General features: G+C 39.2%; 1 protein-coding gene across 2 annotated transcripts in view; it reads left to right on the forward strand.

Annotated features, from left to right (window-relative positions):
- The window catches only part of RXFP1 (relaxin family peptide receptor 1), an 80,008-nt gene that overhangs the window by 52,874 nt on the left and 6,472 nt on the right, over window positions 1-20,662 (forward strand). For both annotated transcript variants that reach the window (XM_065405097.1, XM_065405098.1), the window contains 10 exons: window positions 3,462-3,533; window positions 5,403-5,474; window positions 6,631-6,702; window positions 7,573-7,644; window positions 9,854-9,928; window positions 10,521-10,592; window positions 11,659-11,730; window positions 13,177-13,248; window positions 16,663-16,734; window positions 20,205-20,276. In XM_065405097.1, coding sequence (XP_065261169.1) covers window positions 3,462-3,533; window positions 5,403-5,474; window positions 6,631-6,702; window positions 7,573-7,644; window positions 9,854-9,928; window positions 10,521-10,592; window positions 11,659-11,730; window positions 13,177-13,248; window positions 16,663-16,734; window positions 20,205-20,276 — 723 coding nt within the window. The remainder of the gene's footprint in view (window positions 1-3,461; window positions 3,534-5,402; window positions 5,475-6,630; window positions 6,703-7,572; window positions 7,645-9,853; window positions 9,929-10,520; window positions 10,593-11,658; window positions 11,731-13,176; window positions 13,249-16,662; window positions 16,735-20,204; window positions 20,277-20,662) is intronic.

Below are 20,662 nucleotides of genomic sequence, written 5' to 3' on the forward strand. Positions count from 1 at the left end.
GGTCTGCTGCCTTCCCATTGGCTGGGGCTGGGGGATAAGTCTAGCCATGTGGCTCTTGCTCCTCTACCCATCTATTTAAATTCTTCAAGGCTTTTCATAATCCTGTTGCTCCTGCTAGTTGGAGAATTTAAATACATTGGGGGGGGGGACTGTGTAAGAACCAAATGGCCCTCCCGCCCCTTAACCCATTTTGGTAACAGGAAGGAATTTTTCCCATTGGACCAAACAGGTAGGGGTCTGGTGGGTTTTTTCACCTTCCTCATGGCATTTTAGAGTATGTCTACACAGCCCACTGCAGTGAGCCTCTGAGCCCAGGTCAACAGACTCACACTTGCGAGGCTCACCCTACAGCACTAATAGTAGCTGTCTAGATGTTGCAACTTGAGCTGCAGCTCAGACTCTGAAGCCTAGGGAAGGGGGTGGGCTTCAGAGCCTGAGTTGCAACTTCAAAGTGCTGTCTGTACAGCTGTTTTTAGTGTGGTAGCATGAGCCCAAGGCTGTCAACCTGGGCCCGGAGGCTTGCTGCCATGGGCTGCCACTGGCTCTGTAGACGTACCCATGGAGGCAAGGCTGGGTCAAGCAGTAGGACTTGAAAGTTTAACATTAAGAAGATAGCACTTAGCTCATCACAACTTGCAGCCAGTGTCCAGTGCAGATAAAGGACCAGCTCCCAAAGGTAAATGAGACCTGGAATGTCACTGGTGGACCTTGTGCCTAAAGGAATAAGGGAGACCTGAAGTCTTTGTAGATTGAGGTCTGCCCTTACTAACCTCTGTTCGCCCTTCACACAGGGGGAGGCAAAGAGGATCCAGAAGCAAACTGAGTCCTAAAGGTAGTGCTGGGCATGTATACCCTGAGCTATAAGTTATTTGATGGGAGCCCTGTAGCCCCACACTGGAAGTGTGTTACATGAGAATGAGGGGTGGCTACATATATCCCTCCCCAGTGTTAAATTAATAAAGTTGTAGCCTTCTGCTTAAATCCATCCCATGTATCTGCTGTTCATTTGCCTGCACGTTCTGATCAATCTAGTGCTGTAAGACATTGCCCTGCAATTTACTCCTGAATAGAAGTCATAGAATTATCACTTTATTTTAACAAGCTGTCCCAGCCCTCAAATTTTGTTACAAACTAATGACAATCCATAATCAGGTAATCCCAGAGCCAACTCTTCTTCTAGACAGTTTTAAATTCTGTCTTTATATGTGGAAGTTTCATTCACATCTTGAAGGAAATACTGTGCCTGCTAATTTTTCAGTTTAAAAACCAGCATGAAGGCCAGGCTAGCAGTTTGGTGCTAGAGACACAGTTTTTATTAGTACTTATCCCTCATTCATGAGGTCAGCAGAGAGTGAGTGTGCCTGTGGAGACAGCTCACTCAACCCCCAAGAAATGGATTGTTTCACATCATTTAACAATAACCCTCCCTGCTGGTTAAGGAGTGCTGCATTAGTGAGCTGTGAAGGGAATCCAGACAAATCTTAAACTGGAAGGACAATGGCTATGATATGCATCATTGAGAGAGGTTTAAAGTAGGTGAAAAAAATGAGTTCTCGGAGCTCAAGCAGAGACATAGAGAGGTTTTCATTATCTGTGTAATTAAAATGGCTTCACCCTGTGATTCCCAGCTGTTGATTATTGTCTTCTGTAATACAAGAGACTTGGGCCAAATCATAGAATATCAGGGTTGGAATGGACCTCAGGAGGTTATCTAGTCCAACCCCCTGCTCAAAGCAGGACCAATCCCCAGACAGATTTTTGCCCCAGATTCCTAAATGGCCCCCTCAAGGATTGAGCTTACAACCCTAGGTTTAGTAGGCCAATGCTCAAACCACTGAGCTATCCCTCCCAGTCTCTTGCTCCCTAGCCCAGAGTGCTGCAATGGTGACAAATTTAGCTCTAAGTGCCTCATGTCATAAAACAGCCACCCTTCAAACTGATTTAAGGAGCAGCGATGACAAGGACCCAAAGTGAGTCCCTTCTAGTTGTCTTTGGCCAGAAGGATAGTAGCAGTTATGTGAGAACGTGAGTGAGAATGTTGGTGAAAGTGAAGGGAACACTGAAGAGTTCTCAAGGCTGAAAAGACTACCTCCCCTCTGAGAGGGAAAAATACTATCCTACAATGAACTGGAATTAATTTGCAAACTGGACACCATTAAATTAGGCTTGAATAAAGACTGGGAGTGGATGGATCATTACACAAAGTAAAATCTATTTTCCCGTGCTATTTTTTCCCCTACTGTTACTCACACCTTCTTGTCAACCGTTTGAAATGGGCCATCCTGATTATCACTACAAAAGTTTTTTTTCTCCTGCTGATAATAGCCCACCTTAATTGATTAGTCTCATTAGAGTTGGTATGGCAACACCCATTTTTATCATGTTCTCTGTGTATATATATCTTCCTACTGTATTTTCCACTGCATGCATCCGATGAAGTAGGTTTTTAGCCCACAAAAGCTTATGCCCAAATAAATTTGTTAGTCTCTAAGGTGCCACAAGTACTCCTTGTTCTTTTTGCTGATACAGACTAACACGGCTACCACTCTGAAACCTATCCTACAATGCTGATCCAAGAGCTCCACTTGTAATGTTATGTATTGCCCTATGGAAGATTCTTGATCCACTACGCAGTTCTCATTCTTGGGTCTACAGGGCTTATATTGTTAGGGTATGTCTACCCCGGAGCTGGAAAGTGTGATTTTCAGCTAGAGGAGATATATCCACACCAGCTATGATGGAGCTAGCATGCTAAAAATAGAAGTGTAACCGCGGTGGCACAAGCAGCAGGAGGGAATAACCACCTGAATAGGTACCCCTCTGAGGCACCAGGTTTGTATTCAGGCTGCTAGCCCCTCCCACTACTTGTGCTGCTGCAGCTTCTGTTTTTAGCATACTAGCTTGATCAGAGTTCGTGCTATGTCTCCTCAAGCTGGAAATTACACCCTCCCGCTCCAGTGTAGACATACCCTTAAGCTCTTTCAGTACGATTAGCTTTGCCACTTTAATTGCATCTTTCAACCACTGCATAATGTGCAGTTGCTATGAGTTTATATATAGAAAGGGGTTAGGGGAACAGTGCTTATAAAAATCAAACCAAAATCCTGCCCAGAAATGTAAGATAAGTGACACCCCCTCCCCCTTCTAAACAACCCCTTCCCCTTTCCCTTCCAAACCCATCCCTGGTTTAACTCCTTTGACATAAATGGATTCCAGTGATCTAATATGATGCAGAGGCAGGAGAGGAGGGTATACAACAAAAAATCCCTTCTCCATTTAGTTTTCAAAACATACACATACTGGCATATAGGGTAACCTTACTGGAAATATTTAACTTATTATAGAAATTTCTGCCAACTAAAACATGGTGCAAATTCATTAGATCAAAATGAAGTTAGCGGAGTTATACTGGGGATGAATTTGGCCTACTTAGTGTATTTACAGAATTTTTTTTTTTCCAGGTCCCTTAAACGGAATCAGTTAAGAAAGCTTTCTGCTGATAGTTTCAAGAAGTACCAGGACCTTAAAAATCTGTAAGGAATCGTTTTAACCTAAAATCTTAAATAAGAGCAAACTGTGATAAGGAAATTTTATGGCTTACTGACAAAACTCTGATTATACTAAAAAAAATCTATTGTTTCTTACCTTTAGCTGAAATTTTCAATCATGCAAGTTATTTTTGTTCAAATAGCCTGATGTGGCTTCCATCCCTTTTTTGCAGCCTAAACTTTCTGGACATTACATTTTTATCATTTTTTTTGTACATTAGAAAACTAATAATAATGTGGATCTTAACATCTATCGCGTCTTAAGGAAATTAAATTTATAATAGACAGCAATTCTATCAGAAGAAATGAAAGAAAACTGATACAGTTTCATTCAGTATACTGAAAGTTTGCAAAGTAAAAGGCATTCCTTGTCATGAAAAGACTCATTCGTGTCTTTGAGAACATTTTTTTTTTTTTATAAATCACATTTCTAAGCCTTTTGGTGATGACTACTACCTGGTGACTACTACCACAAAATGGCTTATATCATGACCAAAACCTTTTGATTGAATTATTTCTTGTATATTACTATAGGTGTTCTGTATACATTTCATTGTTTTAAAAAATCCCAGTCCTTTTATGAGGGTGAATCATGAAAAATAAGGAACAATTGAGAAATAAAGTGTGAAAGCATAGGACCACTTATCATTGTTGCCAGCTCAAGACATGTAATATTTTTCTTAGAACATTCTTGGAGTCTAACTTGAATTCTGAGGTTGTGCAGCACCATCTTGTGTTCACAAACTTAAGTACAATTTAGATCTCAAACTAAAAAAGTTCTGTAAACAAAGTGACTTGTTTCATTAAAGGAAACGTATACATGAAACATTTGCTTACAGAATTTAATTCCTTTCATTTACTTCTGATTCACAAGTGTGGGTTTGCTAAGGGATCTCTTCATCTCTCACAAATTGATAAGACCTTTTTGGAGCAAATCCTGTTTCTTTTGCAGTCAATGTCAAATCTCCTATTGATTTCAACAGGAGCAGGATTGAATCTTTTATTTGATTTTGTTGAAAACATTTATTTTTTTTTACAACAAATAAAATATTGTATAGAGAAGGGAAGCATGCTTTTTAAAATCAAATACAAGTCTAACATCTTATCCCCAAAAGTAATGATACCGTATGTAATATTTTGAAACTCAGTTCATTAATTGCAAAAGAGATGGAGAAAAAAGGGGGGGAAAGTATGCATAATACTTTGTTAGCAACAATCAGCAAGTTTCATCATACATTTTGATTAAATTACCGTAAAATGCAACTCTTTGACAATTGTCCCATATTATAAATAGAAATTCCAGCAAAAGTGTTTTAATTGACCTTTGCTGCTGGCCTAATTAGAATGACATCAACCCCACAACTGTCTATATACATCAATATAAACAAACCACTGCATGCACTCCATTATACCAGTTCTGTAGTTTTATCTGCAGAGGCAGATCCTGCACCCACGCAAGCCTGTTGACGATAGTAGGATTCTGCACAGGCATAAATGTCTCCTCCTTACACAGATCAGATTGCAGGATTAGGGATGAAATCAGGAGGCAGCATGCATGCACTGGTTCATTTACAATGAATGCAAAGCCAGTCAGGTGTTTGTTTTGGTTGATTTTGAATTATCACTGCAGTAATGTGTTATTTTTTAATGTAAATACACTTTTTGAAATCTTTAAGATAAGGCCAGCCATGTGAAATAACTGTCATGAAAGTTTAATTTTAAGACCTAGCCGTCTTGACAGCATCCTTTTAAATAATATATGTACCTTAGTTTGAAATTTAGTTGATAAGTTTGGGGATCTTTTGCATTTGCATTTTTAAAGAATGAATTGTTGTCATTATTATATCTTCTCAGGTTTCTTCAGAATAATAAAATCAGAGTTGTATCGGAACATGCTTTCAAAGGATTATACAACCTGACAAAACTGTAAGTATTACCATTGCAGTGCTGAAGCAATGCGGAATGGGCAACTTTTGAAAACAGTTATACATTTCTCTCTCAGTTATTGTGGACCTTAAATAATTCCGAAATGGCCCAAATTCTGAACTCCAATTCACTGAGCACTTATTCTCACTGAAAACTTCAGAGGATTTGGACAAGTGGTAGCAAGGTTATTTGTCAGGAAAGTACTCTTAAAATATTTCATGGATCTTGTAGTCCGTCCCTATTCCCAAAATTTGCTGTTTCAGAAAGAAAAAGAGAAAACCTCAGTGATTTTAAATGCCAGCTATCCTGGAACCAGTCGTTATGGAATTAAGAGCCAGGAAAGAAAACAGTAGGGCTGCCATGTTTAATTTGAGATAATTGAAAACTCTTATTTTCCTGGAGAGAAGCAATTACATAAGGAAAGGACCCTTGCTTCTTATTGTGCAGCAGATTTTACAAAAGATGACTCTTCCAATTTAAAAATACTTTTGGCCAGTGAGTGAGATCGTAGAAAAAAATAAATCCGTGTACTGAAATCACTTAAAAGGTAAATTCCAAAGCTGTTATTACCCTTATTCTTTGTATTTTTTCACCCTAATTTTGGATGATAATTTATTATTACTACTACTCCAGACAATTTGCAGCCCCACTCTTTATTTTTCAGTGTTTTCCAGTTATTCCAGTATCTAAAACCTATGCCTAATGACCTATGACCTGTGAACTTGCTCCCATTTTAGTCAATTTGAGTTTTGCCATTCATTTCAGTGGGAGCTGAAGCAGGCCCCAAATTCTTCTGATGCAGGGAGGGTAGCTAGAGCCTACTGTGTTTTCTAATAGAAAAGATGAAGATGTTCTAGATGATCATTGCCAAAAAGCTCCGAGTGGTCGTTGTTTCACTGTCCATGCAGCCATATCATTAATCAGAATGCCAGGCTGCTACCAGGGCAAACACTAGCGTCCTGAAAGAGACAAAGGGTCAGTATGTGATCACAGTCACACAAAGATAAATGTTTTTATTGTTAACAATGGAATCTCTTGAGGATGCAATTTAATAATACTGTTAGGAATAATAAAGGAAAATCTTAAAATTCTTCTTCACTCCTCTAACATTGATTAGAGAGTCTATTGTTTTTTATCTTTATTGATCTTGTTTCAGGTATCTAAGTCACAACAAGATAACCTTTTTAAAGCCTGGTGTCTTTGAAGATCTGCATAAGCTTGAGTGGCTGTACGTACTGTTCTTAGTTTTGGATAGATTTTCTCAAGAAATAGTTAAGTTAACACAAAGAAATATTTGTATCTTTTTTTATTTCTTTGTATACAGCATGGTAATTAAGGGAATCCTTCTACTCCCAGTACGTAAAAACTCCCAGTGACTTTGGAAGCAGAATTGAACCCTAGAACTTTAATGGCTCTGTTGTAGCTTATTTTTCAATAATACGCACAGTTATAAATAAGTAACTGATTAACACAAAATAATACATAAAATAAATCAGATGCTCCATTTCTGTCATTTTGGAGTACTTCAGAATGGAATTTTTTGGACAGTCCTTTGCCTGTATATGGTGCTTCACATCCCACAGAGGAGATGACATTCATAATATGAAATCCTGACAATATTACTGCTTCTTCTGGCAGTGGGATTTGAAAAAAATAACATTGAGATTTGAGGGCATTAATTACATATCTGTCTGTGTGATGAAGAATGACTGACAAACTTTTACTGTGCGTGTTCAATTGCAGGATTGTCTCAGGGGATGTTTTGATGTACTCCTACTTTGAAGAAATTCTTTGTACGGTGTCAAAGTTCTGATGACATTGTTTTAAAAGTTGACAAGAAAATTGCTCTTGTTTTTAAGTTTAAAAAAAATCTTTCAAACAATCATGTGAACTGCATTGGAAAAGGAGTTCCCATGTCGTTTGATGAAACTTCAATACTCTACCTCAATATATCACAGTATGCTAATTCAATATTCTTATGTAGTTCGAATGGGTATTTGAATAATGCCACTTCAGGGTACATTATCTTTTGTAATGTCTGTCCATTTCAGACCCCACTAATTTATCAGTCTGATATACACTTTGTTCTGATTTACAGGATAATTGAAAATAACAAGATCAATCAGATCTCTCCACTAACATTTCATGGACTCAACTCACTTATTCTCCTGTAGGTATTAAAATATGAATTAAATGCAATATTTAAAAAAGAGAATAGATGAAAACTAATGTGTGTTTATAAGATTTGTTTGTCAAGCTGTATTGTCAACTCTCTCCAGTAATGGAGCTTATTTTGGGAGAACTGAGCCCCATCCCCCTCCAAAACCTAGCTTTTTCAGTCTTTTTATATGCTAAAGTACATGAGTCCTGTATTAGTCCACTAAACTCAAAAGGACCAGAAGTGAGCTCTATGTCCTTGCTTTTCAAAAGACACATAGGAAACCAATCAGGATGCACTTAATTCTCTACATTTGGCCATGTCTACGCTACAAATTTGTGTTGACCTAAATTACGTTGGCATACAGCTTCCGCAGTTATTACATTGCTTGTGTGTGTGCACACTTGGCTCCTTGTGTCAGCGGTGTGCGTCCTTACCAGGAGTGCTTGTATCGATGAAGAGTGCAGTGCACCATGAGTAGGTATCCCACTGTGCAAATTGCCACCATGGAGTGCAGGGTCTTTGGGAAGTTTTTGCAATGCCTGATGGGACTGAAACAAGTCAGACAGGGATTACTGGGAGCATGGGGTCAACTTTACATGATACAGTGTTCTCCATTCCATAATTTCATCTGCATCCCATAATTTTCACACCTTCTTTTCAAAATCCCACAAACCCATGCATCCCTCCTCGCTGACAGAAGCATGGTGCCTGCAAAACTCTGCACTATTGTCATGAGCGTTGCAAGCACAGGGCTCATGGTCAGCTGGGAAGTTACACTCTGCAATAGAGGGCTGCTAGGTGTGATTAGCAAGCCGGGCAACTAGGAAAAGGAATTTCAAAAATTTGTGGGGCTTTAAAGGACAGGGAGGGCTTCCTGTCTCCTGACCCCTGGGCAATGGAGTTCACAACGGTGACCAGAATGATGAGTGTGGGACATTATGGGACAGCTGCTGGAGACCATTAACAGTTGATATAAGTAACACAGAGTCTACATTCTTACTGTGTTGAACTTATTACATCAATTGTGACTTTACACTGCTCGGGAAGGTGGTGTTATTAAGTCAACATAGTGAGGCACTTACGTTAGCGGGAGCAGCCTCATAAAGTCAGTCATATATCATATCCCAAACTATCAGCTGGATAATTTGGGACCCAATAAAAACATAGGTACTGACAAACTATGGACTGAGAGGAAGGGGAGAGAGAGAGAGAGAGATTTGTTTGTATCCATTTTGGAGGGGAACAGTGATATCAACTTCTCAATAGCTTTGCATTGCATACAGTTGTTTCATGGAAACTATGGTTTTCAGTAAATTGTATCTTATTCCAAGTTTATTGGACTCAATGACTTCAATATTCTGGGATATTCACATACTTTGTGGAAACTTGCAGTAAGAAATAAATGTTTCCTTAGTAAAACCTAGCTTTATTTGATTAAATTCTTATACATCTTTACCAACCTTCTTTTGTTCAATATCTTTCTCACACATTTAAATCATTTGATACTGTTTTCCAGTACATAGTGCTTTGTGATATTTTAGTTCTAGGCTACTTTATATCCATCACAATAAGATAGTTAGTAGCATTCTCCTCCTTTATCCTATAACTGGGAATCTAACAGTTTTTAGGGAAGGGCCTGGATCTTTCACCTCCACCCTCTCTATTCTGTCCTGACACAGATTTTAAAAGACCAGAATCTTCTCCCACCAGTGTAAATCCAAAGCAACTCAATTGAAACCAATGTGAGAAAAGACTATGGCCAATTAGGTAGTAATCATATTATGTATCTATGCAAATGTCAAATGCTGCTGAATATAAACAAGGACCCAGCCCTGCTGCTATTGATTCAATGGGAAAATGATCAGATTCTAGGTTTAATTTCAAAAAGATAAATGGGGCCAGATTCACACATATGCTTCAGGTGCTTTGTGCTGCTCCAGTGATGCAAGGCAGCCAGAGTGTACCAGTGAATCTGCCCCAATGTCTGCAAAAGATTTCCCTTTCCCAAGTCAGTCATTTAGTAATTCAAGAGACGATAGGATTACACCAATGCTCATAACGAAATACACTGAAGTGTTTTTAATCATTGTACTATCTCTAACAATATGAAAAATGAATAAATTCTTCCTGCCTTGTACTGAGAAGAAACAAAACTGTAAAAGGGGCTGGGGCATTATTTTAACATCAATTGCTAGCGATACTGTTTTTCTTTTTCCAGAGTGCTGATGAATAATTCTCTTGCGCGTTTGCCTGACAAACCTCTTTGCCAACACATGCCCAGGTTACATTGGCTGTAAGTCTTAATTTTACAAAAAAAACCAAACCACCACCTTTTGTCTTCTTTAAATCAGTGTCATTCCATGACACTTTTTACCAGGGTAATACGAGGGAGGGGAATGATGCTGCAGAATAGACAATCCCCATTTCATGCCAGCCTAACTAGACTGACTTCCTGAGGTGTGTTGAATTCTGCTAGGAGAATATTGCAGTCATGGTGAGCGGGCAACTAAATTATGGTTGTATCCTGCTAGAAGCACTAGAGACCAGGGGCTCCCTGAGTTCTTTCCCCCTTGAGACCACTCAATCACTGCCATTAGGGCAGTCATAATTTGACTCTCAGATTTCGAAAACAAAAAGAGTTAGTCTATAGTACCTGTCAAAACCTGAGTTCAGGATTCAGATTTTCACCCACCTGAGTTAATGACACTGCTATCACTTAAAGCAGTTCGGGGCGTGCTGAAAAATGAAACATCCAAGTATTATTATGCTTTGTGCAGCCCTAAGGTTCTGCTGAGGTTTCCCTTTAATAAATAATTACTTCAAAGTAACTATCTGATTGAAGTTAACTTTTTTCAGTGATAGAATGTTTTGGTTTTATCTCCTAGGGACTTTGAAGGCAATCATATACATAATTTAAGAAATGTCACTTTCATCTCCTGCAGCACTCTAACTGTACTGTAAGTAATAGCACATTCTATGCAGCCAGAATGAGCAGTGTTTATGGTGAACAACTGTTACATTATGCACAATGGCCGACATCAAGTTTCCAAAATATTGGTTGGTGCCTAGAACTGATGGAGATTATTAAAATGCTAAATTTTAATTATACACAACAAAGTAGATCTATTTTATGAACATATGGTAACATTCACCACCAATGAATGCAGCATAACTCCATTTAAGTGAGTTTGACCGATAGTATCAAATACCAAGATTTAGAAACTAAATGTAAAAGAAAAAAAATTCTACCACATGAACTGACCAGATTCAAGGATAATATCATTCGGTCAGGTTGCTGATCCGAGACATTGTAGAATCTCCCCAAAGCTTCCTCAGAGCCATTGCAACCATCTTCACAATTCCCCTTCACTCCCTTCTGATGCTGTTGATGAGCCTCTGGACTGCTCTCTGCCTATTGTTGTCACTTTCTCATCTCTTCTGCACTTCTCTCTCTCAGCTGTCTCTTTCCTACATGGCTCTCCCCTGATTATTCCTTGTGTCTTGGGAGGTTTTGGGTGAACAAAGAATGTAGGCTCCAGTCCTTGATGGTTGAATTTCTCAGAAATATCAGGTTTTGGATTTGGACTTTCACACTTTTTGCATAAAACGTGTGCTTCAGTCACATGCTCAAAAATGTCATGAATTTTCAAATAATCAAAAGTTAATGCCATCATACTGTCACATGGCATACAAAATATCAAGATATTTGACATTTCTGAATAACTTTAGTTGTCAGTAGATGCAAATACAACTGAAAGAGCATATAGCATATATATATGCTTATACATTCATAGTAAAAATTGTTTATAGAATATTACAATTTATGAACTTTTAATAACTTGGCATATTTTTAATGTACTGAACAATTAAGTAAGATATGAAACATTGTTTAAAACAAGATGTAAATTAAAGACAGAATGTGCAAAATTATATAGAATGTAATCAATTACTTGATTATGTATCACAGTCTTCTCAGAAAACAAACACATTTGAGGAAGCATAAGTTTGTTTTTATACTTTCAGGGTGATGAGAAGAAACAAAATCAGCTCCTTAAATGAAAACAGCTTTTCCTCTCTCCAGAAGTTAGATGAATTGTAAGTTGATTTTTTTAAATCAAAGAACAGCTGAATAATTTAGATCATTTAAATTGTGAAGATGTACTTTATGTATTTGTCAGTAATTCTGCTTTCATATAACAAGCTCTAGAGAAAGCATCAAACTTCACAGGCATTCAGCATATGAGATAGTAGATCATTTCAATAAAATACGTAATCCAGGAGAAACAGCGTTCTGGTGTCTGCCTACAAGGGCATTGTGTTTCCTGAATAAGGACAAGGCATGTCACAGAGGATATGTCTACTAGCACCCATATGCCAGCAATAACACAGCTGCATGAGGGTAAGCCAGTAATGTAATCAAGCCCCCCAAGCATTTTTACCACCAGTGAACAGGAAAGCAGCTGACCAAGAAGAATCTGTACCCTGTGAGCCCATCCCAGATTTGGGTTCCTCATTTGATGCAAACTCTCTGGCCAACTACTGCCCAGTATCTAATCTTCCATTTTGGGTTAACATTATGGAGAAGATAGTGCTGACACAACCCTCAAAATATCTGGTTGCCTTCTATCTACCTGACTTTTGTCAGTCAGGGGAGGGGCCTGGCTACAGCACTGGTTCTGCTCTGGTCACATTGGTAGATGATTGTCTCGTGTGATAGATAAAGGTCAGGGGCCAAATTCTCTACTCATGTAACTGGATGCATCTCCATTGACTTGAAGAGTTTGATTTGATATATTGCTCGTTAGTTAACTTAATGATTTGGGGAAACTGCTGGGATTTTTTTAAATGTTGCATTTTTTAAATTATGTCAAAGCATGCAAATCCTATTGCCCGGTATAGGCATATTTTTAATCTTTGTTATAGCTACATTATTAATAAGTGCTAAATATTATTATTAAAAACTAGATGTAAGAGATAATGCATCCATTAGGACATTTTTTTAAAATCCATTTTAGTTGCACAATGGATAAGAATTTTATTCCAAACCAATTAACTACCATAAGTAAGGAATTAAAGTGGAAACTGACTAAACATTTACTGTAGATGTAATTGAAATTGTCTTAGCCTATTAACTGAGAAATTAGATTATTTGGTTAGTTTAGGCAGGAAAAATCCTTTGATATTTCTGTCCAAGATCATAAATTAATCAATTGGGGAGGAGATGGGGAACTGGAGAGAAGAAGCAGCACCAAAGAAGAGAAAATGAAAAGATAATTAAAATCAAAGCAAAAGTGAAGTAAAAAATAATAAGACCTGTGAGTATTATATGGTCTCATATAGTCTGAGGTCTCTATCTTTCACCCTTTGCTTTAACATCATTTTTTTATTTTCCAGGTTTCTGATAACCTATATAACAACCTATAATTTGAGTTGACAAATGGACGCAAAATTATGGACCTCTTTACGTTATTAATGCTTCTTGTCATAATGAAAAGAAACCACTAACAACAAATTATATTATATCTGTGATTGTTTCCACAGAGACTTGGCTAACAACAAGATTGAATCACTTCCTCCATACCTATTTAAGGATCTGAAGGAGCTCTCACAGCTGTAAGGCTTTATAATAACTCTTCCTTATACTGTGTGCTATTGTACATTATTCATTCGAAACGATAGCTTCAGTCATCCAGTCCAGGAAGCAAAACCAAGAAAGTCGTGTTCATATCTGAGTTTTACCTGAAAATGCCAAACTTAGTCTGAAATGCAATTTTAAAAAAAGATTATGTACAAAATAATTGCATAAAAGATGCATAGTATCATGATTGTCCAAAAAGAGCAATTATTTAAAATTATTCCTGCCAATATATTGTTAGTATTTTTAATAACTCGATTCCATTACTCAGCACACAGAAAATGAATATGCGATTTAGAATGAGAGATATCATGGACTTCAACAGGAGCTCAGCATGTGACAGGAGTTGGCCCTAAGAATATATTTTAGGAATACACTTTTTCCTCGAGTATTGAATCTACTGTTAAAATGACACATTTTCTCTACTGGAATCTATTGGTTTCTGTGGTTTATGCTGCTATGATTCTGTTTTCTATGTATTACAACCTGAAATATAGAAATCTGCCTCTGTGCTTGACAGCAGAGCTGCAACAAGATTCAAGAGAGAGGTTACTACAAAATAAAAAAAAACACTCTTCATATTTGTTTGATCTTTGTATCCAAATGTATAAACACTGCTGCTGGGCACTATCATGAGCTGTTCCATTGACTTCATGGACTCCTGACTTCAGTATAGCCATTCACTATATCAAGTATCACACCCAAAAGCAGATGTTTGCAAGATCAGGCCCTGTGTGTGGTGGTTGCCTGAATCTGAAATAGAAGTAATCTAGACAGTTTTGTTCTTTGTGCATGGAAAATATAACAGCTCTGAAAAGGCTGACAGACCAATGAGAAAAAAAAGCACAAAGTGAGTAACACCAGGAAATTAGTGGAAGAATATGAAAAATATTTAAGCAGGGATGGACTGAGATTAAACCAAAAATGTAGTGCCCAGACCTGTTTGTATATTTCTGTGGGGTGGTTTATTTACAAAATGTGAAAATCACTTTGGAATTATAGGATCCCAATCATATTTGCTTATCTCCAAAGAGTGGTGGAGTCAAAATTTAAAGACATTTTCAGAGCATGATTCTTCTCATTCAGTCCTGCTTTAGGGCCAAATTGTGACTTTTAAACCATGGGCCACATTAGAGAGGATTAGTAGGGACTGTGCAGTAATAACAGGGATCCCTCAGAGAACTGTTATTCTTGTATCCTCCCCATTGACATTCACCTTTTTAATGTATTTCTGTGGTGAATGACAAGGTGTATAGTATCCTGTATCCAGCTAGATCAGGTCCCACTGTAACTGGGTTGATATAATGCAACACAATGAAATTCTCATTCTGTTGCATCACAAATCTACATAAATACCTTTAATCGGGAGTAGGTATTCTTTTAATGTCTTCCCCTCACACTGTGTCCTTGGTAAGGGCCAGCATCATGCAGTGGTGCACATAAAGCTGGAGAGACTGGATATAAGACATTACTCCTGCAATTACTGTAGGGGACATCAGGAGGACAGCAAAAAATTGTGAGGTACACACACATACACATACATATAAATACTCAGAGTGGTTGTGCCTGATTCTAATTTATATTATTTTATTCTACTGCCCTCAAGTTTTTTTCTCAAGTCACATAAATGCATGTAAAAAAGATGCATTTTAGAGACTAGGGGAAAAAACCTGTGACTTATTTTTTAAATTACTTCTGAGGGAATTCTGCACCACTGTGCATGCGCAGAATTTATGTCCCCCACAGATTTCTTTGCTTCCCCACAGAAAAATGACTTTCTGATGGAAGCAAAGGGAAGCCACAAGAGCGCTCATACTACCCTCCCCAGTAGTATGTTTCAGGTGCCCAGGACAGCTGGCAGAGAGGTAAATCACTGTGGGGCAGGAGACGGGACTGGAGAAGACCTGGCTGGTGGCTCCTACCCTGCGCCGGGCTCAGCTGCTAGTCCTGGCTGGGCAGGGGAGGACCAGACTTCCTCTTCCCCTGCACAGCATCTGGGGCCATGTCAGACCTACCCCCAGATTTCTCCCCCTGGCTGAAGGAAGCTCTGCAAGCTCTCTCCTTCCCCCCCCCCCCGACTTCCTGCACCCATCGCTCCTCAGCTGCAGGGGGAGGGATCACTGTACGTGGAGCTGCTCCCCCATCCACTCAACCCCATGCATCTAGACCCCCTCATACCCAGACCCTCCTGCTGAGCCTCACCACCACCCCCCACACCCAGAGCCACCACCCCTGATGAGCCCCACTCCCCCTGCAACTGGACCACCCCAAGCCACCTGCACTTGAATCCCCACCCTATTGAGCCCCAAACAGCTGCACATGGCTCCCCACCCCACTGAGCCCCACTCCCCCAGCATCTTGAACCCCCCACTGAACCCCCCCACACCCAGAGCCCCCGCCAAGCTCTATCCCCCCCACACCATGACCTCTCCCTGCTGAGCCCCAACCACCTTCACCTGGACCCCCCTGCAGAGTCCCATTGCACCCAGAACCCCCCAACAAGCCTCTGTACATCCAGATCCTCCCCACACCCAGATCCCCCATTGAGCTGCCAGCACCCAAATTGCCCCACACCTGGATCTCCCCACACTAAGCCCCCCCACACACATTTGGATCCTGCATTGCTGAGCCTGCCCCCCCCCCACACACACACACCTGGTGCATTTGGCACAAAGAGGCAGGGACCTGGGGTGTTTCTGGGGCAGACCTGGTCTTTGCGCTGTCTCAGGGTTGGGTGAAACCTCACTGCTGAGTCCGTGTGCCGGGGGGAGCTGCACAGTGATCTCCCACCTCTGTGCCACCAGTAGCCTGTGCTCCCCAATGCCATGCTGGAGTCTCTACATTTATTCGACAAATAAAATTTGCAGAATTTAAATATATTGTGGGCATAATCTTTTATTTTTTGGCACAGCATTTTTAATATTTTGGCACAGAATGCCCTCAGGAGTATTAAATATATGTGATTTTTTTTTTTTTTTTTTTTTTTTTTTTTTTGGTAATCTTGCAGTCCTAGCTAGAGATAAGTCTAGGTGGCACTTGATCTGCAAGGAGGCGATGCCACTTTGGGATTTGCTATGATGATGATGAAGAATTCTTTGGAGTTTTTTTAATATATAAGGTCCAAAAAGTTTAGCAACTGAAATATTTCTGCAATTAAAAACATTGAATAAAATTTCTTGTATTAACACCATGCTTGTGAAGCATCAGGCTGTTCTCTGTTCTTGTTTACCAAGTTCACAGGTAGAGGAGTGTCACTATTTATAACTGTAACTGCCTTAGATGAGTCACTATTACAGGAATTGAAAACAAAGGGATAATGTGGCTAGACATTATCTTTAGAACAAGCTTTAAGGAATCTGCATAGTACTAGATATCACTGTTTGCATTTACAGGAACCTTTCATATAACCCAATCCAGAAAATACAAGCAAACCAGTTTGATTACCTACTAAAACTCAAATCCCTGTAAGTATTTAGTCCTTTTGATATATGTGTTATGGATATTTTCTTTTTGATTTTGCAATTCTTGTTGAGAAAAATTGTTTCTGCAGAACAAGTGTAATACAAGCCATATATGAGGTGCTTTGTACCTCTGCTCCGCTACTATATTTGTTGGTGTCCTCAAAGATGTAACTTTGAAAAAAATTACCTACAGTATTCAGATTTCTTCCTGAGCTCTCCAGCTTCTTTTGGGAGAAATTTTGAAGCACAAAAAGAGACCAGTCAGTCCAGACATCATATAAAATATCCAGAAAGGGTGAAATCAATTCCACTGTCATGAAGGTAAGGCCTTTTCTAGATGAACAGTTGGTGCACGCCTCATGCTGGGATGTAAATCCACAGCACACTGGTGTGTTGCACACTAACTCTCCATGTGAACAATGCTGCCACACATTAAAAGTTCCCTAGCATGCTTTGAAATGGATCTTCTAGTTCTAGTGCATGGTAGCAGAGTCCAAAGGGCGACTTAGTGCACAGCAGACTCATGTGCTGTGGATTTACACCCCCCAGCTTGTTGTGCACTAAATCACCATGTGGTCAAGCCCTTAGGTGCCTAATTCCAGGCTGGAGGGAAGTGGCTCCCTCTGCTTGGGATTCATGCTCATGAACCCTCTCCTAGAGTTAAGCAATTAAGCCTGTTGGTGGAGGAGGAGATTCCCCCCCCCCTTTAACATTTAGCCCAATGATTAAGGTATTTACCTGGGATGTGGGAGACACCGTTCAGTCCCCCACTCCTCCCTGATGTGGAGAACAAATTTGAATTTAGGTCTCCTCTTTCCCAGGGGAGGTCTGAGGTATTTTGGAGCAGATTACACTCAATCTCGCCTGTTGAAGCTGTTCTACTGCACATAAATTAAATATTCATTAGGCCATAGAGCAAATGTGAATGTCCTAATCACTGGACTATAGTTACTTATCTGGGATGAGTTCCAGTCCCCCTGTTTCAATATGTATTTAATTATTTATACACAGTGAAAGAGTTGCCACAGGAAAGCTTGAGAAAGAACTACCCCATACTCCAGTGATAGAAAAGACTGTATTTAGAGATGTTATGCACAAAAACTTGATACGATTTAGACGTAACCCAGATGTAAGGACCAAGGGAGAGGTCTGAGTCAAAATTGACACCCAGAATATAGGCCTGAATGATAAGTAGGATGTTGGTGTTGTCCATGGTGATCATAAAAGGAGGGGTTAAGGGGGAAAATGAAGAGCTCTGTTTTAGCTATGTTGATCCAGAGCTGATGGTTAGACATCAATGAAGAGATATCAGAGAGACACGCTGGGATTTTAGTCTGGACAGGAGACAGGTCTGGAGTAGAGAGGTAAATCTGTGAGTTGTCTGCATAGAGATGATAGTTGAATTTGTGTTTATAGATGAAATTATCCAGACATCAGATGTAGAGGGAGAAGAGAAGGAGACCAAGGACAGAGTTCTGTGGAACCCCCACAGAAAGTAGGAGTGGGGATTAGGAGGCTCCTTGCAAGGACACACAGAAGGCTCAATTAGAGAAGTAGGAGGAGTCATGGAAGCCAAGGGAGGACAAGATTTCAAGAAGAAGAACATGGTTGATTGTGTCTAAGGCAATTGACAGGTCAAGGAGGATGAGGATGGAGTACTGGTTCTGAGATTTGGCTAAGAAGAGGTTATTTGAGCCTTTGGCAAGAGTGGTTTCCATGGCATGCAAGGGATGGAAGCTGGATTGGAGAGTGTCTACGATGGAATTGGAGGAGAGGAACTCCAAACAGTATTTGTAAACAGTGTGTTCAGTGAGCTTTGAGATGAAAGGGAGAATGGACATGGGGCAATAGTTGGAGAGGCAAGTGGGATGAAGGTTGGGTGTTGTTTTTTTCAAATGGGAGACTCTAAAGCATGTTTGTGTTGTGAAGGGATAGAGCTAGAGGAGAGTGAGTGGTAAGAAGAATAAGGGAGGGGAATTAGAGTGGACATAAGGGAGATCAAGAGATGGAATGGGATTGGGTCACTGGGACACGTGGAGGTGTTAGAAGAAGAAGAAAGCAGATGAGAAACTTCTGCATTTGTGACCAGAGATAAGCAGAAAGTTGGTGGGGAGGAGAAGGGAAAGCAATCATTCTGGGGACAATAAAACAAGCCCTGAGGAAAGGGCCTTAAAAGACCCTCCCAGCTACTAACCATTAAGGCGGATACTGTTCTTCACCTGTGGCTTGATCTGCTGTGAACTCAGGTGAACTTTGCACTAAAATCTTTATAGGATAGGCCCCAAATTCATCTCAGTCCAAATCAAAAAACGACAGTGTGTATTTAGAAAACACACTATACATTTAACTGTTGCACTGTTTGAACTGAAATAATTAAGTAATTCTGTTAATATAACACTATGAAATTATACTTCAGTGACACAATATTGTAGTTGAAGATATTAATGCATTTTTTTTCTTACATTAAGAAAAAATAAAAACAAAAAAATCCCTTGGTAGTTTTGAAAGAGTGCCCAACATTTTAGGAAAGATGTGGACAAATTGGAGAAAGTCCAGAGAAGAGCAACAAAATTTTGAAAGGTTTAGAAAACCTGACTTCTGAGGAAAGGTTGAAAAATGTGGTGTGTTTTGTCTTGAGAAAAGAAGCCTGAGGGGGGACCTGATAACAGTCTTCAAATATGTTTAGGACTGCTATACAGAGGACGGTGATCCATTGTTTTCCATGTCCATCGAAGGCAGGACAAGAAGAAATGGGTTTAATCTGCAGGAAGGGAGATTTAGGTTAGATGTTAGGAATGATTTTCTAACTATAAGGGCAGTTAAGTTCTGGAATGGGCTTCCAACAGAGGTTGTGGAATCCCCATCATTGAAGGTTTTTAAGAATATATTAGACAACACCTCTCCAGGATGGTCTAGATTTACTTGGTCTTGCCTCAGCACAGGAAGCTGGACTTTATGACTTCTCAAGGTCCCTGCCAGCCCTACATTTCTGTGATTTTCCTCAGTCTTTGTCAAATCAGTGTGCCAGTTATTGGGTGAATTCCAGTGGTTGTTACTATAGCTAGTGAAGTACTTTGGACCCTCTGAGATGAAAGGCACAATATGAATTTAAAATACTATTATTAGAACTGTTATTTTCCCTGAGATAATGGAAGAACATCAATAGAACAGTACTTTGGAAGGGCAAAGTAATAATATAGATAACATTGCTGAGAGCACTGAAAGAGGCTCCTTTGTGCTATTAGGACAGTGAGGTTATCAGAATTAACTGTAATTTATTTTTATTTCACTTTTTAGCTTTTTATTTAGATTTTCTATTGAAGAAGTTTTAAATATATGAATGGACTAGATGCAATTCTCATTCATCTATAATTTCATATAATCAAAACTACACATTGTGCCCACAATAAGCTTGTTGTGTTTTACCACTGATTTTATGTTGCCTTTTTTGATTGTGAATATATTGGTTATAGCAGCCTGGAGGGCATTGAAATTACAAATATCCAAAGAAGGATGTTCAAACCACTTAGAAATCTCTCCCATATGTAAGTAGATTATTCCGGTTTTCCTTCTTGTGTTTTGATTTTTTAATTTGACAAAGTGCAGAATGTTTAAAAATAGGAATATATGAGAACTTGCATTCACTACCTCTCTGGCTGCTGAGTAGTTGAAAAACCAATTGATGTTGTCAGGTAAGCTGAGAGTATCATTAAGAAAAAGTGATGGGGGCAAGGGGGAGGTTAGGATTCATTTTAACATAATGATAAAGTTAAAATTATAATTAAATCTCCTAAACAGCAAAGTTCAGTTCCTTGTAAACAGATATTGTACTGACCCTATCTAGGTTTGCTTATTGATGTATACATGATCTAAAGTAATATTAATAGTACCAGTTTAGATATGCTAGTATATGTATAATGTATTCTGATAT

Source organism: Emys orbicularis, chromosome 5, assembly GCF_028017835.1.
Source record: "Emys orbicularis isolate rEmyOrb1 chromosome 5, rEmyOrb1.hap1, whole genome shotgun sequence".
Lineage (NCBI taxonomy): Eukaryota > Metazoa > Chordata > Testudines > Emydidae > Emys > Emys orbicularis.